The sequence below is a fragment of the Pelophylax lessonae genome, assembly GCF_965119305.1.
Source record: "Pelophylax lessonae genome assembly, chromosome: 3".
Lineage (NCBI taxonomy): Eukaryota > Metazoa > Chordata > Amphibia > Anura > Ranidae > Pelophylax > Pelophylax lessonae.
The window spans coordinates 61,026,003-61,044,158 of record NC_138770.1 but is presented as its reverse complement, the minus strand read 5'-3'; the positions used below and the strand labels follow the sequence as shown (position 1 = coordinate 61,044,158).

Here is an 18,156-nt window from a genome sequence, read left to right as displayed (position 1 = left end):
GTCACTCCTTCACTGTATCTACAGAGGGAGTCATGGCTGTCACCCTAGACCAGTGATGGCGAACCTTGGCACCCCCGATGTTTTGGAACATTTCCCATGATGCTTATGCACTCTACAGTGTAGTTGAGCATCATGGGAAATGTAGTTTCAAAACATCTGGGGTGCCAAGCAGAGGAGGACTGGGCTAGGGGGCAGGGGGGCAATTGCCCCATGCGCCACTCTGATGACCTGTAAAAAGGCTGCACCGCTCCTGCCACAGACATGCCTAAAGGATTTCTGGTGAAGAGAAGTAAAAAGTCTCTGCCATTGACCTACCGAGTGCGGGATGAAGACAAGGACAGAGCGCAGACCTCCCCGCCAGCATTGGTGGTGTAAACTGTGTCTGAGCAGAGGCCGGTTACATGCCCCACTTGAGGCCCTCCTCTTCCCCTGTCCTGGGCTCCCCCCAACCGCCCCCTGCTGGCCAGGTCTAGAACCCGGATTTAGCCAGAGAGTAGAGAGTACCTGGAGCAGGGCTTTAGCCTGGAATGGGGGGTCAGGAGGAGGACAGGAAGAGGGAGAGTGGGAGGGGGGCCGAGTCGCTGCACCATGGGCCTCTGGTTTGTACCCCCTGGGCTGAAAGTTGCCAGCCTGCCCCTGGTGCCAAGGTTGGCCATCACTGTCCTAAACTGCTCTCCTGATATGGACTACAAACATGTCCATATATTATCTCTTCATCCTCATTACTTGGGGGGGAATTGGTAGTTTACAGAAGATAGCAAACAAGAAACATGTTCTTTTGTGCACCACACAGGAAGTGACAAGGACACTGGATCTCTGGCCGGATTAGCAGGCATTTCTGTATTTGCTCGAAATGTTCCTAGCTTGAAAAGAGAAAACCAATGCAGCCACCACAACCAAGAACTAGTAAACTGCAATAGATTACATTTTGTTTTTTTTGCATTTAGATATACTGTAACCTTTATTTTAAGCCGAAAGTGACATTAAAGCTTAAAATGTTTTTAACCTTAATGCATTCTTTGCATTAAGGTAAAAAACGTTTTCTATTTCTCTGCCTTCCAATGTGTGAAGGGGAAGAGAAGGGAGAATAGATCCAACACTGTGCACAGCTACATCACTTCCTCCCCTCTCTTCCTCTTCACACAAGGCCTCAAGCAGCTGTTGGCTCCTTCTGCTGTCAATCAAATACAGTGAGGAGGAAGTGGAGGCGGGGCTAAGTCCAGCTGCGCAAGTCTATAGAGCTACGTAGCTCGGGAGTGCGCAGCTACTGTGGGGTTGATTTACTGAAGGCAAAAAGACTGTGCACTTTGCAAAGTGCAGTTGCCTCAGAGCTTAGTGAATGACATAAAATTTCACTTTGCAAAGAGTACCCAATACATGCAAGGAAAATAGTAAAAACAGCATTTTTGCTTGCACATGATTGGATGATGGAAGTCAGCAGAGCTTTTGCTCATTTACTAACTCTGGAGCAAGTCCTCTTGCAGAGTGCATTTTCACTTTGCAAAGTGCACAGTCCTATTGCCTTTAGTAAATTAACCGGCGTGCCTTCATAACAAACACACGCAGAAGAGGAGGAGCCAGGAGCACTGCCGGGGGACCCGAGAAGAGGAGGATCGGGGCCGCTCTGTGCAATACCACTGCACAGAGCAGGTGAGTATAACATGTTTATTTTAATTAAAACATTTATTTTTTTACTTTAGTAACACTTTACCAGTAAGGACCATTGTCCATAGGCTTTGATGGGCAAATACAGCATGCTTTTGACATCAGTTTGAGATATTGCCCAGGCCAATTTTCAGCTTTCAGCGCTGTTGCACTTTGAATAAAAATTGTGCGGTCATGTAACGCTGTATACAAACAACATTTTTATCATTTCTTTTAGACAGATAGAGCTTTCTTTTGGTGGTATTTAACTACTTGCCGACTGCTCACTAGAGCTCTACTGCAGCAAAGTGCTTCGTTATCGTCTGGCGACGTAGACCTACGTCGCCAGACTCTCCCCTTTCTCGGACCTACGTCGCCAGAGGCTCGCTCCCACTGTATTCAGTCACAGCGGGAGTCAGGCCAGGGGAGGAGCAGCGGCGATCGCCGCTGCTCCTACCCAATCGTCGGGGAATCGAGTGTGGAGATCCGCCTGCTTGTGTAAACAAAGCGGGCGGATCTCCTAAGTGACAGGCAGGGTCAGATTGCAGGGTTTAGCATAGCTGAACCTGCGATCTGTCCCTGTGTCACTCAGTCACCTCCCCCCCCCCCACATGTTAGTAAGCACCAGGCATACATTAACCCCTCCCTCTCCAATAAAATTAACCCCTTCCCTGCCAGTGTCATTTTTACAGTAACAGTGCATATATATAGCACTGATTACTGCAGTAATGTCACTGGTATCCCCAAAAGTGTCAAAAATGTCAGTCAAGGGTCCGATCTGTCCGCCGCAATGTTGCAGTCTCGCAAAAAAAAAAAATCGCAGATCGCCGCAATTACTCGTTAAAAAAAAACACCAAAAATGACAGAAATCTTTCCCTTAGTTAGTAAACGCAATAACTTTTGCGCAAACCAATCAAAATACGTTTATTGTGATTTTCTTTACCAAACATAGGTAGCAGAAAACAAATTGGCCAAAAATTTAAAAAATTTTAGATTTTTATATTTTTTTGGGGGGGAATTTCATATAAAAAAATGTGAAAAATATTGTTATTTTTTCAAAATTTACGCTTTTTTTGTTTATAGCGCAAAAAGTAAAAATCGCACAGGTGATCAAATACCACCAAAAGAAAGCTCTGTTTGTGGGGAAAAAAGGATGCAAATTTCATTTGGGTACGGCGTCGCACGTCCGCGCAATTGTCAGTTAAAGTCACACAGCGCCGAATCGCAAAAAGTTGCCTGGACGTAAGACAGCCAAATCCTCCGGTGGTAAAGTGGTTAATCACCACTGGAATTTTCATTTTTTGCTTAAATAAAGACCAACAATTTTGAAAAAAAAAAAAAGTTTCTTTGTTTTTGTTATAAAATTGTATAAATAAGTAATTTTTCTCCTTCACTCATGTGCACTGATGAGGAGGCACTTATATGCAACACTGATGAGAACTGATAGACAGCAGTGATATGCAGCACTCATAGGCGGCACTGATATGCAGAACTAACGGGCACTGATGGGCACTGATAGGTGGCACTAATTTGCAGCACGGATCGCCACTAATAGGTGGCACTGATATGCAGCACTGATAGGGGCATTGATATTCAGCACTAATGCACACTGATAGGTGGCACTAATTTGCAGCACTGATTGTCACTAACAGGCGGCACTGATATGCAGCACCTATGTGCACTGATAGGCGGCAATGATGGGCACTAATAGACAGCACTGATATATGGTACTGATAGGCACCACTGATGGGCACTGATTGGCATCACTGGTGGTCATCGCTGATGGGGCTGCACTGATGATCATTGCACATATCGGCTCTCCTCTACTCATGCGCTGTCAGCGTGAATAGAGGAATGCAGATAAAAGGCACTTCCTAGTTATGCGGTGATTAGCTGTGATTGGACTACGTGCCATAGGCTCTTTACCGTGATCGGAGATGCGGTGCGTCAGAGCGACACACTGCACTACCGATCACCACGCATGCGTGCCACCGGGGGCGCGCCCGAGTAGCTTGTTCTGGAGAATGCCATATGATGTCCAGTCAGAACGGGAGAGCCTTATACATTCATTAACCACACCCCTTATTGGCCTATAGCAACATGACGGCTGGGCAGGATGTGGTTAATGATTGTATGATGTTCATTATACATAATCTGACTCCCCCTCACCTTTCTCCCACGAGTCCAGTAAATGGCCTGCAGTTCTCTCCAACCGCCTATTCATAAACTTTCAGCAGCACTTAACAAGCTTCATTCAATGCTTTAAGAAAAGCTGTATAATATAATAGGTCAATAAATAAGATCAACGTTACCTCCTCCTTCTCTGGGCTGTTCCGCGACTCCACTTCCACCTGCAGGGATATTGTCTCACCGATACTCTTTCTCTTCGACAATCGGTCTTCATCTGCAAGTCAATGAATAACTGGTTACTGCTGTCCTTGGTGCTCCGCTCTTCAATGGCAGCCAAGATAATACAACCAACGGCTTTAAGGTACATACATGGAATGCCTTCGAAACTTCATCCTATTAAACAGTCAGTCCACCCAAAACGGATGTACATATCTTTAAGTGTAATTGACAAACTCTAATGTGGATATGCAGATACCACTGGCTGACAATTCTTGGGAGAATAAGTCATTAAGCAGGTTAGAAAAACTGAGATAGGAAAATGTTGGGGGGGGGGGGGGGGGCCTTTGTATGCATTTATTATGGCCATGCAGCAGACGGAGCTCTAGGCTCCATTTCTTGTATTTACTAGGCTAACATAAATTGCTTTGCCAAAAAAAAAATGAAAATTGTATGAAATACTTACCGTAATTTTCCGATCCTGGCGCCAATCCGTGGCAGAATACTTCTAGTATGCCATGGATTGGTGCCAGTTAAATGGAAAATTGTATGAAATACTGTAATTTTCCTTTCCTGGCACCAATCCATGGCAGCATACTAAGATTGTTTACAGAGCTGGAGGTCAGAATACATAAAGAGCTAAATGATTAGCTACTTCCTCCTCCATTCCTGCTCTGTGCAGCAGCACAAAGCCTTTCATTTGGAAAGAGACGGTCTGAAAGCAAACTGCTACTGTTCTGCTTTTTCTCCTTTGAAAGCTCATAATTCTGTGAGTAAAATGCCACGGGTTTACCTTGTGTTATTTATAAAGTGACAAATATGCATAAATAATAAAAAAAAAATATGTTTGAGGTGACACCTGAAAGTGTTCTTACCTGTGAGCTGGGGAACATAGGGCGTGCTTAGCCTGTCGGAGTTATAACCGCTTCCCCCCAGGACCTCACTGACTTTACTCTGCAGGAACAGGAGCTCCATGTCAATGTGATCAACATTCTTCGACCATCTGTGGGACAAAAGGAACCCATTATTACTATGCATTTCTATACATAGCATGGACAATCAGATGAAATGTTAAGAGCCTCCGGTGAATCTTCAGAGAACGGTGACCTCTATGTCTGAACTGCCATTCATTAGATTCCAGAGTGAGAAGTAGTTGGAGTAAAGGGGAGATCTGGGAACTTTTGACCACAAAAGGTAACCGTAACCAGCCGGCCCTTTCATAGTAGGGACAGTTCCTACAGAGAGTGAACCAGACAAAGTGAGACGCAGTGATTGATAGGCATGGTGAAAGATTTAATCCGGCCCTCAGCTAGGGTCAGTGAAGGACCCTAGCTGAGGTTCCTATGGGCTGCAGAGAGTGAACCAGACAAAGTGTGACGCAGTGATTGATAGGCATGGTGAAAGATTTAATCCGGCTCTCAGATAGGGTCAGTGAAGGACCCTAGCTGAGGTTCCTATGGGCTAAAGAGAGTGAACCAGACAAAGTGAGATGCAGTGATTGATAGGCATGGTGAAAGATTTAATCCGGCTCTCTGCTAGGGTCAGTGATGGATCCTTTATGTGTGTCAATTAATGGTCCAGGTCAACAGGTCATAATTCACAAGGACAAAACTTCCTCCATCCAATCTTGTTCTACCTCCTGGCATCTGCCCTGCTCCTACAGCCATTCTGTAAGCCTTACAGTGGTATGAGGAGCTCTGATGGAACATGTAAGGGGGTACTCCAAAAGGGACCCTGACATAAGGGGGGGGGGCGCTAATGGGGATCCTGAGGTAAAGGGAACTCTGATCTAAAAGGGGAATTTGATGGGGATTCTGATGTAAGAGGGACTCTGATTGAGGCTGGGTTCACACTATTGCGAATTGGATGCGGGGAAAACCCGCATCCAATTCACATGTCAGGAGATTGTGACCGGCTCTCCATGGAGCCAGTTCACATATCTCTGAAGTTGCTCCGGTGCGAATTTCACAGAAGTCCTGTGAATCTTCTGGTCCATTTCAGGTCCAAATTCAGCCAAAAAATTCAGACTGAAATCGGACCTGAAACAGTGAACAGGGACGCACCGGAGCCCTGCTGTGGGCCGCTCCATGCAGCAGTGTGAACCCAGCCTTAAAGGGTGGACTATGGTTGGAACCCTGATGTAAGGCGGGCTTCTGAATGGGACCCTGATGTAAAGGGGGACTATAATTGGGAATCTGATATAAGAGTCCAAATGGGTGCATGCCACCTAGTGGATGTATCTCTTTACATTTTTACTGTGCGCCAGGAACATAGCTTTTGCTATACTTCAAGCACTTCAATGCTGGACCTTCTGGTTTCAGCTCCTGAAGCTGCAGTCATAATGATTCGCTCTGCCCGTCCCTCCCTTGCTACTACCCAATCACAGAGCGTTTTAGCATTTTCGTATTATGTGACAAAAAACATGGCTGAAGATTGGTGCACTTTATTATGAACAACAGTTATATGAACTGATTATAGGCTGAAGATTGGTGCACTTTAGAAACTGAAGTCATGATATACAGGTACATCTCATAAAATTAAAATATCATCAAAAAGTTCATTTATTTCAGTAATTCAATTCAAAAAGTGAAACTCGTATAATTTATATAGATGAGTTACATACAGAGTGATATATTTCAAGCATTTCTTTCTTTTAATTTTGATGATTATGGCTTACAGCTATTGAAAACCCAGAAATCAGTATATCAGAAAATTAGAATATTGCATAACCAATAAAAAAAAAAAAAGGATTTTAAATACAAAAATGTTGGCTTACTGAAAGGTATGTCCATTTACAGTATAGTATGCACTCTATACTAAGGTGTTATGGAAGCCCAGGTTGCTTTGATAGCGGCCTTCAGCTCGTCTGCATTGTTGGGTCTGGTGTATATCCTTCTCTTGACAATACCCCACAGATTCTCTATGGGATTAATGTCAGGTGAACTTGCTGGCCAATTAAGCACAGTGATACCATGATCATTAAACCAGATATTGGTACTTTTGGCAGTGTGGGCTGGTGCCAAGTCCTGCTGGAAAATGAAATCAGCATCTCCATAAAGCTGGTCAGCAGAGGGAAGCATGAAGTGCTCTAGAATTCACCGCTAGAGGGCTGCGTTGACTTTGGACCTGATAAAACACAGTGGACCAACACCAGCAGATGACATGGCACCCCAAATCATGACGGACCGTGGAAACTTCACACTGGACCTCATTCAACTTGTATTCTGTGCCTCTCCACTCTTCCTCCAGACTCTGGGACCTTGATTTCTCCAAATCAAATGCAACATTTTCCAGTCCATGATGTTTTGGGAGTCATGTTCCCTCTTCTGACCAGCTTTATGGAGATGCTGATTTCATTTTTCAGCAGGGCTTGGCAACTGCCAACCAAGTATTGAGTGCATACTATAACATGGACATACTTTTCACTAAGCCAACATTTCTGTATTGGAAATCCTTATTATTTTATTGGTCTTAAGTATTATTCTAATTTTCTGAGATACTGATTTTTGGGTTGTCACTAGCTGTAAGCCGCCATAATCATCAATATTAAAAGAAAGAAATGCTTGAAATGTATCACTCTGTGTGTAATGCATCTATATAAAATATTGGAGTTTCACTTTTTGAATTGAATTACTGAAATAAATTAATTTTTTAATGATATTCTAATTTTATGAAATGCACCTGTAGATACACTATATTACCAAAAGTATTTGGACGCCTGCATTTACATACACTTTATTGGCATCCCATTCTTAGTCTGAAGGGTTCAAAATTGAGTTGGCCAACCCTTTGCAGCTATAATAGCATTAAATCTTCTGGGAAGGCTGTCCACAAGGTTTAGGAGTGTGTCTATGGCAATGTTTGACCATTTTTCCATTTGTGAGGTCAGGCATTGATGTGGACAAGAAGGCCTGGCTCGCAGTCTCCGCTCTAATTATTCCCAAAGATGTTCTATCAGGTTGAGGTCAGGACTCTGTACAGGCCAGTCAAGTTACTCAACTCCAAAATCGCTCATCCATGTCTTTATGGACCTTGCTTTGTGCACTGGTCCAAATCATTTGGTGGAGGAGGGATTATAGTGCGGGGTTGTTTTCAGGGGTTGGGCTTGGCCCCTTAGTTCTAGCGAAGGAAACTTTTTTTTTTCTCTCAATACTTTATCTTTAACCGGTTGCCGACCGCCGCACGACTATATACTGCGGCGGTCAGCCCCGGCCAGGCAGAGTGACGTATCGGTACGTCACTCGCCTGTCACTGACTTGCGAGCCTATAGCGAGCGGGCGCGCGCCCGCCGAGGCGCGCGCCCGCCGCGGCTCGTTCACAGGCAAGTCAGTGCGTGTGACCGGCGGACTCGATGTCCGCCGGCCACACTACGATCGCTCCTGTGAAGGGAGAAAGACAGAGCAGCTTGTGTAAACAAGCTGCCTGTCAGTTCTCCCTGTGTAAAAGTAAAGATCTGACCGTTCTACTATGTAGAACGGTTGATCTTTGCTTTTACACCAATAGCAATGTCCCTACACAGTAGAAAGCACGCCCCTAGGACACACTTAACCCCTCCCTTCCCAATAAAGTTAACCCCTTCCCTGCCAGTGTCATTTTTGCAGTAACAGTGCATATGTATAGCACTGATTACTGCAGTAATGTCACTGGTAACCCCAAAAGTGTCAAAAATGTCAGTCAAGGGTCCGATCTGTCCGCCGCAATGTCGCAGTACCGAAAAAAAAATCGCAGATCGCCGCCATTACGCGTTAAAAAAAAAAACACCAAAAATGACAAAAATCTTTCTCTTTGTTAGTAAACGCGATAACTTTTGCGCAAACCAATCAAAATACGCTTTTTGCGATTTTTTTTACCAAACATAGGTAGCATAAAACAAATTGGCCGAAAAATGTTAAAAAATTTTGATTTTTACTTTTTTTTTTGGGGAATTTCATATAAAAAAATGTGAAAAATATTGTTATTTTTGCAAAATTTACGCTCTTTTTTTGTTTATAGCGCGTGATCAAAAAATCGCACAGGTGATCAAATACCACCAAAAGAAAGCTCTGTTTGTGGGAAAAAAAGGACGTCAAATTCGTTTAGGTACAGCGTCGCACGACCGCGCAATTGTCCGTTAAAGTCACGCAGTAAAAAATCGCAAAAAAACCCCTGGTCCTTTAGCAGCCAAATCCTCCGGGGCTTAAGTGGTTAAAGAAAGCACATGGAAAAAACAGAAACCATATGACATACATGTCAGGAAATTGAACATATGCAAATGAGACTAGCGAGATACTGGTTGATCAAGGAAGCAGATACACATGTAAAAAGGTAACACAGACAACCTGACAATAAGTCTCTGTACCTGATGTGGTATTTTATCTGGTAAAAACCGTAAATCAAAGAATGCCAAAAAAGGTGTCTAAAAGAAAACAAAAAAAAAAAAAAAGGGGGGGGGGGTAAGGAACAGGGCAAATAAGAGAGGGACCCACTTTTTGAGGAAATCTTTCCTGCGGCCACAAGATCCTCCAGCTCATTCATTTCATTCAATTTTTTTGAACCAAACGGCTATAGATGGTGTCTGCATCTGTTTCCAAAAGAGAGGAATGCAGCTCTTCGCCGAAGTGATAAATAGTGGTGTACTGGTGAGTGGACATACTGAATGCCTTTGCTGTAATACTATCAGTTGGGCTTCCATTATGCCCCCAATTACCTTTCAGGAGGGATGGGCCACCTCCAGGCTCACCTGCCCCCTATCTATCCATTAGCTTGCATGTGCTTCCACTGTGAAGACTCTTATAAATTCATTAGAGCTAGGACTGCAGGTAATACAGGGAGCCGTGAAGTGGCCCTGCAGCTTACACATGCGTTTGCAAATGTGTGCTAACTAAACCCCTGTTTTGACGCACACTGTTAGACAGGTTAATTTGGTTGGTAAGCAGACTGTTTGGCAAATTGAGCTGGGAATTTTTTCTTTGTTTGTTTCATAAATAGTGGTAGGATAGAGCATCTATAGGCCTTACCGGAGAAACAGTGGAGATGCAGAGGGAAGAGTGCAGGATCTCTCGGTAGATCATAGTCCATGAATCATTGGGTTATACGATGCACGTCTGTCCAGTATGAATGTAGACAACTGCAAGACCAGAAGATATGGCGATGGAGAAGGGAACCGGTCTCTTCCCCACACCTCTAGCATAGGTCTGAGCAATTAGGGAACATCTCATGAAGTTTGGCAGGTGTATGATACCAACAGGTCAACACCTTGAAACCTGATTCCTTGGCACAAATAGAAGTTTTGTAAGAGAACTTCAAAATTCTCTCTATCTGTGTGTCTGAAAAGTTCACTCCTAAGACTCGCTTCCACTTGGAGATATATAGTATATAGGAATCAAAAGGTCGGTGGGGGAGACACAAGTTGTTGATAGGTCTGAGACACTGCATGGCGTAACGGGGACTTCTCTATACATAAAAGCTTGAATGTGGTAAGACGCCGTCTAAATGCATGTGGTGAGGGTAAGGAGCCAAGAAAATGGGTCAGCGCAAACTCTGGTTCATCCATGATATGTTGTCTAGAAACCCATTTTCCATTTATAATAGATTGTCAAGTCTGAAAAAGGCCCAGTTGACCTCAGATCCTAAAAACTAGCAACCTGTATACACGGAGTGATGGCCGGATTCCCAATTAAGGGAGTAAGCGGAGAGAGGTCCGGGGAAACAGAAGTGGATGGGAAAATCTTGGAGCACACGCACCATGTTTCACCCTTCTTAGAATGGGCCAGAACCGAAATGGATAGGTCCGTTTGGCACCACGGCACAGAATCTAGCGGAAGTCCTGTTCCACCTGTACCCATTGTTTAAAAGGGCCATGACGGCACCAATTTAGCACCCTTGTCAGATGACATGCCATGTGATAGAGGGCAGCGTCAGGTAACGCTATACCTCCAAACAGTTTTGGCAATCATAGTATTGTTTGACTAAGCTAAGGAAGCTTCGGAGCCCAGAGGAATAGGACAAACGCTCGATTGACCGCCCGAAGAAAGGGTCGATATGGATTGGAGGGGCCTGAAGAGGATAAAGCAAACGTGGCATGATGTTCAGCTTGACAATACTACATCTCCTAAACCCTTAAAAAAGACACTTTGAAAGATCTTTTTTGATGATTGTCAGAAGAAGCGGAAAGTTTAGGGCAAATATGTCTTCCACCTTGTCAGGAAGAAAGATGCCTAGGTATTTTATATGGGAAGTAGCCCATTGGAAGGGGAAGTCAGTCTTAAAGTGGAGTTCCACTGGTTTTTGTGTTTATTAAAAGTCAGCAGCTACAAAAAGTGTAGCTGCTGACTTTTAATAAAACACGCGCTCACCTGTCCCATGGTCCAGCGATGTGCCCGACGGGAGCCTCAGTTCTCTCCCTCTTCTCCCCGCGGCGCCGGCATCACTACTGTGGGCACCCGGCTGTGATGGCTTGTCGCTTCACAGCCGCGTGCTCACTGCGCATGCGTGAGTCGAACTGCGGGTCCTGAGTGGACGGGCAATCTTCTGGGACCTGTGACGTGTCCCAGAAGATTGCAGGGGAAGAGGAGAACTTTCGCTCAAATCGTCCAGGCAGCCTGAGCGGAAATGGGAGTGGGTACCTGTGAAAACTGGGTACCCGCTCTCCCCCCAAAAAAATAACATGCCAAATGTGGCACGTCAGCGGGTCAGGAGGCCTTAAAGCGGAAGTTCCACTTTTGAGTGGAACGCTGCTTTAGGAAGAGCTGGCAGAGAGGTTGGCATGGAAATGTTTAATGCCTCTGAATTTTCATAGTTAGTCCTAAAAAAGGATAAACCCTCATAGGTCTTCAATTCCGACATTTGAAGATAGATTTGAAGAGGAAGTGAAAGGTGTCAGAATACCAAGACATTTTGGACAATTTCGTGCTCCCAAATTTGTGGGAACAGTTTGGGGACAGCCTCTTCCTGTTCCAACATGACTGCGCAACAGTGCACAAAGGAAGGTCCATAAAGACATGGATGAGCGAGTTTGGGGTTGAAGATACTTGACTGGCCTTTGCACAGAGTCCTGACCTCAACTCAATAGAACATCTTTGGGATGAATTAAGAGCAGAGACTGCGAGCCAGGCCTTCTCGTCCACATCAGTACCTGACCTCACAAATGCGCTTCTGGAGGAATGGTCAAACATTTCCATAGACGCACTTCTAAACCTTGTGGACAGCCTTCCCAGAAGAGTTGAAGCTGTTATAGCTGCAAAGGTCGGGCCAACTCAATATAAAACCCTGCGGACTAAGATTGGGATGCCATAAAAGTTCATGTGCCTGTAAATGCAAGTGTCCCAATACTTTTGGTAATATAATATATATATATATATATATATATATATATATATATATATACACACACACACACACACACACACACACACACACACACACACACACACACACACACACACAGTAGCTCACAAATGTGAGTACACCCCTCACATTTTTGTAAATACTTTATTCTATCTTTTCATGTGACAACACTGAAGAAATGACACTTTGCTACAATGTAAAGTAGTGAGTGTACAGCTTGTATAACAGTGTACATTTGCTATCCCCTCAAAATGAATCAACACACAGCCATTATTCTCTAAACTGCTGGCAACAAAAGTGAGTACACCCCTAAGTGAAAATGTCCAAATCAGGCCCAAATAGCCATTTTCCCTCCCCAGTTTTATGTGACTCATTAGTGTTACAAGATCTCATGGCAAAGAACTCTCTGAAGATCTGAAAAAAAAACATTTTTGCTCTACACAAAGATGGCCTAGGCCAGTGATGGCGAACCTATGGCAGCTATACTTGGAGGCTGCCGCTGCTGATGCCTGGGCTCTCTAATCCTCCCTCCCCCCACAGCGGCGCTGTGACAAGGGGGAAGCGAGCGTGGACTGTCAGTGTATTTCCTTGCTTGCCCTTTTTCAGTCAAGCAGCGCTGGACAGGGACAGAGCGGCGCTTGCAGAAATGGCCGTCAACTCTGATTTCTCCTGCCTCCCCATTGGCTGACAAGTGCACCATGGGACATTTAGTCCCAGAAGATTAAGGAGAGAGAGAGAGATAGACTGGAGCAGCACACTGTGAGCCAGGGGACAGAGAGGCTGCGAGGATACCCCCCTGCAGTGCCAGTTGCGGGCCTTGCCATGGGCAACCGAGAGTGAGTGGACAACTATGCGGAGGAAGTGTTGCTGTGTCGCTGGGATTGGTGAGAGGCCCTTGTGGCCATTATCTGTGGCTGTTATTAATTGCAGCATTGGCACTTTGAAAAAAATAAGTTGATTTTGTGTCGCAATTTGGGCACTCGGGCTCAAAAAGGTTCGCCATCACTGGCCTAGGCTATAAGAAGATTGCCAAGACCCTGAAACTGAGCTGCAGCATGGTGGCCAAGACCATACAGTCGTTTAACAGGACAGGTTCTACTCAGAACAGGCCTAGACATGGCCACCCAAAGAAGTTGATTGCACGTGCTCAGCGTCATATCCAGAGGTTGTCTTTGGGAAATAGATGTATGATTGCTGCCAGCATTGCTGCAGAGGTTGAAGGGGTGGGGAGTCAGCCTGCCAGTGATCAGACCATACGCCGCACACTGCATCAAAGTTATATGCATGGCTGTCATCCCAGAAGGAAGCCTCTTCTAAAGATGATGCACAAGAAAGCCCGCAAACAGTTTGCTGAAGACAAGCAGGCTAAGGACATGGATTTCTGGAACCATGTCCTGTGGTCTGATGAGACCAAGATAAAATTATTTGGTTCAGATGGTGTCAAGCGTGTGTGGCGGCAACCAGGTGAGGAGTACAAAGACAAGTGTGTCTTGCCTACAGTCAGCCATGGTGGTGGAAGTGTCATGGTCTGGGGCTTCATGAGTGCTGCCGGCTATGGGGAGCTACAGTTCATTGAGGAAACCATGAATGCCAACATGTACTGTGACATACCGAAGCAGAGCATGATCCCCTCTCTTCAGAAACTGGGCAGCAGGGCAGTATTCCAACATGATAACGACCCCAAACACACCTCCAAGACGACCACTGCCTTGCTAAATAAGCTGAGGGTAAAGGTGATGGACTGGCCAAGCATGTCTCCAGACCTAAACCCTATTGAGCATCTGTTGGGCATCCTCAAACGGAAGGTGGAGGAGTGCAAGGTCTCTAACATCCACCAGCTCCGTGATGTCCTCATGGAATAGTGGAAGAGGACTCCAGTGGCAACCTGTGAAGCTCTGGTGAACTCCATGCCCAAGGGGGTTAAGGCAGTGCTGGAAAATAATGGTGGCCACACAAAATATTGAAACTTTGGGCACAATTTGGACATTTTCACTTAGGGGTGTACTCACTTTTGTTCCCAGCGGTTTAGACATTATTGGCTGTGTGTTGAGTTATTTTGAGGGGACAGCAAATTTACACTGTTATACAAGCTGAACACTCACTACTTTACATTGTAGCAAAGTGTCATTTCTTCTGTCACATGAAAAGATAGAATAAAATATTCACAAAAATTTGAGGGTTGTACTCACTTTTGTGAGATACTGTACACCCAGTGAAGTGACTGGCCTCAGGTGATACACAGAGATGAAACAAATCCTCCTACATAAGTTGAACCAGTTTATCTGCATTCTTCTCTTTTCTACAGCCATTCAAAGGCCAGTATTTATAAAGCTTGTCTGAGTTGTCAAAAAAAAAGGGTCAGGGAGCAGAAGTTACACTGCACGGCTCAGTGAGGAGAGCTCTGAGAACTGATTGGAAGGAAGAGACACACACCCCATCACGCAGCTCACAGGAACAGACCTGAGGCTGTCAAACAGCTGGAGGTCCCTCTCCTGTCATCACTGTTATACAAGCTGTACACTCACTACTTTGCATTGTAGCAAAGTGTCATTTCTTCAGTGTTGTCACATGAAAAGATAGAATAAAATATTTACAAAAATGTGAGGGGTGTACTCGTTTTTGTGATATATATATATATATATATATACAGTATATGGTATCAGGACAATATCCCCCCGGAAAACATCCCCCCGGATAATATCCCTCCGGGACAACATCCCCCGGGCAATATCCCCCGGGACATAGGGTTAGGGTTAGAGAGGGGATATTGTCTAGGGGGATATTATCCAATCCAGGGAGGATATTGTCTGGGGGGATATTGTCTCGGGGGGATATTGTCCTAGAATCATATATATATATATATATATATACCATATATATATATATATATACCATATATATATATATATATATATATATATATATATACCATATATATATATATATATATATATATTTATATATATATATATATATACACAGTATATATATATTAGTGATCGACCGATTATTGCTGATATGCACTTTCCCCGATATATCGGAATCGGCCCCTGAGGTTACCGATATTGCTGATATTTCGGGAAAGTGCTTGTACCGGAGTTATGCCTGCAGCTGGAGGCATCACCACGGTACCGGCGTCCATAGCCGATGGTCGGCTGTCTTGTAATGACATCTGATGTGGCTGAGAAGCCACTCGGCTGTCATTACAAGGAGCGGGAGGGGACGTCCCCCCCTCCCGCCACCTTCCGTGGCTCGCGCGAATCTCCCGTCCCACCGGGAGACCAGGGAAACCAGCCTGCAGGGCCGCCAAAGACCCGATCAAAGCCGCATGCAAAAACCCGGAAGTGATGTCATGATATCACTTCCGGGTACTCAGCGTTCAAAACAGCCAAACTTAGCGTTTTGAATGCTTTTAAGTGCAGAGGAGGGGTTTGGGGTCTTTATATTCCCCAGATCCCTCCACAAGAGAACCTGTCAAAAAGAAAAAATAATAATAATTTTTTTTTTATATACGAAAATATCAGCCAATATCGGCCGATGCCGATATGCAATGACTAAAATATCGGTATCGGCAAAAAAAAAAAAAAACGATATTGGTCGATCACTAATATATATATATTGTTATTATTTTCTTAACATATAAATTATGTTTTATTCACACAGCTGAATATTTACAGATAAATACTTTGGAGAATAAGGTGATTTTTGTTGTTGATGTTTGCACTAGAATAAGGATAGGATTGATTAGGTGTCACAAATAGTTGTGCTGCACTTATTGGGTATTTGTATCTGTCACGCCGATGCTTTGGCTTCAATCCTCTCTCAGTAGCTTACCCGGAATATTTATAAAGATAAGGAATACCTCCGCTTTTGCAGTATGCTTGCACTGGGTCTGTGACAAAGAGGTCACACACACACAGCTGGGCACCTAGCATTTTCATAAAGAGGTCAGCAATGGCAGCCTCAAGATAAGTTCACTTTAAGTCATCAGACCAATCTTCTCCAAGTCAATGGCCTCTACAGAATGGTGAACAACATCCTACCATAACAGCTGGATGGTATTGTGCAATGTGCAGAGTATTGACCTTCTGCAGAGATTATTGCTTTATCTTGGGCCGCAGAGACGCAAAGCAATAAATACAGAGTGCGACCCATTAGAGGGATGGGGTCAGTTTCTCGAGTGTTTAAAATCTAAGTGCTGCAAGAGCAGACAAAGAGCATGAGTGGGCAGCAGCCTAAGTGCATTTAGATACAAGTGAGCATAGCTGTGCTAAAGTCTGATAAGTGGCTGGATGATGCGTCATTGTTTACCGCTTCCTGAAGATACAATTGTCTGCCATTGACATGCTTGTCCTCCACTAGTACACAGGCTTTTTGTTTCTGATATGATGTGATGTCACTCTATAGTGTCAACTTTCAAAATAAAAAGTTGCCATAGTCTTACAATGATCAATAGACAATTAACAATGGCTGGGAGCTGTCATGGTGGGTAAATCATAAGGTGACAGCATGGCAGCCAGTTTCTGAATAAGGGGGGGTAAGCATTCAATGGCATCTGTGCCAGCCAATTGACTTCTTAACCACTTTAAGACCGGAAGGATTTGCCCCCTTAACGTCCAGGCCACTTTTTTCAACTTGTCACTGCGTGACTTTAACTGACAATTGCGAGGTCATGCAATGTCGTACCCAAACAAAATTTACGTCCTTTTTTTCCCACAAACAGAGCTTTCTTTTGGTGGTATTTGATCACCTGTGCGATTTTTATTTTTTGCGATATTAATAAAAAAAGAGCTTTTTATCCACTTTAAGACCCATTTTTACCCCATTCCTGACCAGGCCATATTTTGCGATTCGACACTGTGTGACTTTAACTGACAATTGCGCGGTCGTGTGACGCTGTACCCAAACAAAATTTACGTCCTTTTTTTCCCACAAACAGAGCTTTCGTTTGGTGGTATTTGATTACCTGTGCGATTTTTTTTTTTTTTGCGATATAAATAAAAAAAGAAGCTAAAATTTTGCGAAAAATTTACATTTTCTACTTTGACAGTTAAAAAAATATCCAATGTATTCAATTTTTGTCATATATTTAGGCCAAAATGTATTTAGCTGCATGTCTTTGACAAAAAAATTCTCAATGAGAACGATAGAGTGTCAGGCGGCAATCAGAGCCGCCTGCCCCATGCATCGGATTTCCCGCTGACCAGTGGGGGCGGGAGTGCGTCGGTGCGCTCGCCCCCTCGAGCGCTTTACAGTTACGGCGATTTGTGCAGGAGCGGCTGCATTCATTAGCTTTCCTCAAGCTGGAGACATCATGCATGAGGTCCTCTTGTGTTCTTCTCTGGGGGTAAGTGGTTCTGAGTGATGTAGAGAAAGGACTTTGGTAGGTATGTGTCTACCACTCTCTGCATCATTGTTCTGTAAAGCCAGCCAAGTGAAGACAAAACCTAGGTAGGTGTCCATGATAGCTTGGGCTCACAGGAAGTGGTTTAATTGACACAAATGAGGCAGGGCCAGACTGACAACTTTCGGCCCAGGGGGCAAGTACAAACCAAAGGCCTATGGTGTAGCGACTCGGCCCCCTTCTACTTTCTCTCACTCCTAATCCTCCTCCTGACCCCCATTCCAAGATGAAACCTTACTCCAGATACTCTACTTACCAGCTGAATCTGGGATCCCGACCTGGCCAGCAAGGGGCGGTTGGGGGAAGCTGGGACAGCTCAGTCTGGGCTGGCCGGGGCAGAAGAGTCTCCAGTGGGGCATGGAACTGGCCTCTGCTCAGACACAGTTTACACCGTCGATGGGGCGGGGGGGCGGTGTCTGCGCTCTGTCCTTGTCTTC

General features: G+C 44.6%; 1 protein-coding gene across 1 annotated transcript in view; it reads right to left on the bottom strand.

The window, feature by feature from the left end:
* Positions 1 to 18,156, bottom strand: part of EFR3B (EFR3 homolog B) — a 340,255-nt gene that overhangs the window by 26,370 nt on the left and 295,729 nt on the right. Inside the window, exons 18-19 of the mRNA XM_082251134.1 lie at positions 4,866 to 4,993; positions 3,957 to 4,048 (exon numbers count right to left, since the gene is read on the bottom strand). Coding sequence (XP_082107260.1) covers positions 3,957 to 4,048; positions 4,866 to 4,993 — 220 coding nt within the window. The remainder of the gene's footprint in view (positions 1 to 3,956; positions 4,049 to 4,865; positions 4,994 to 18,156) is intronic.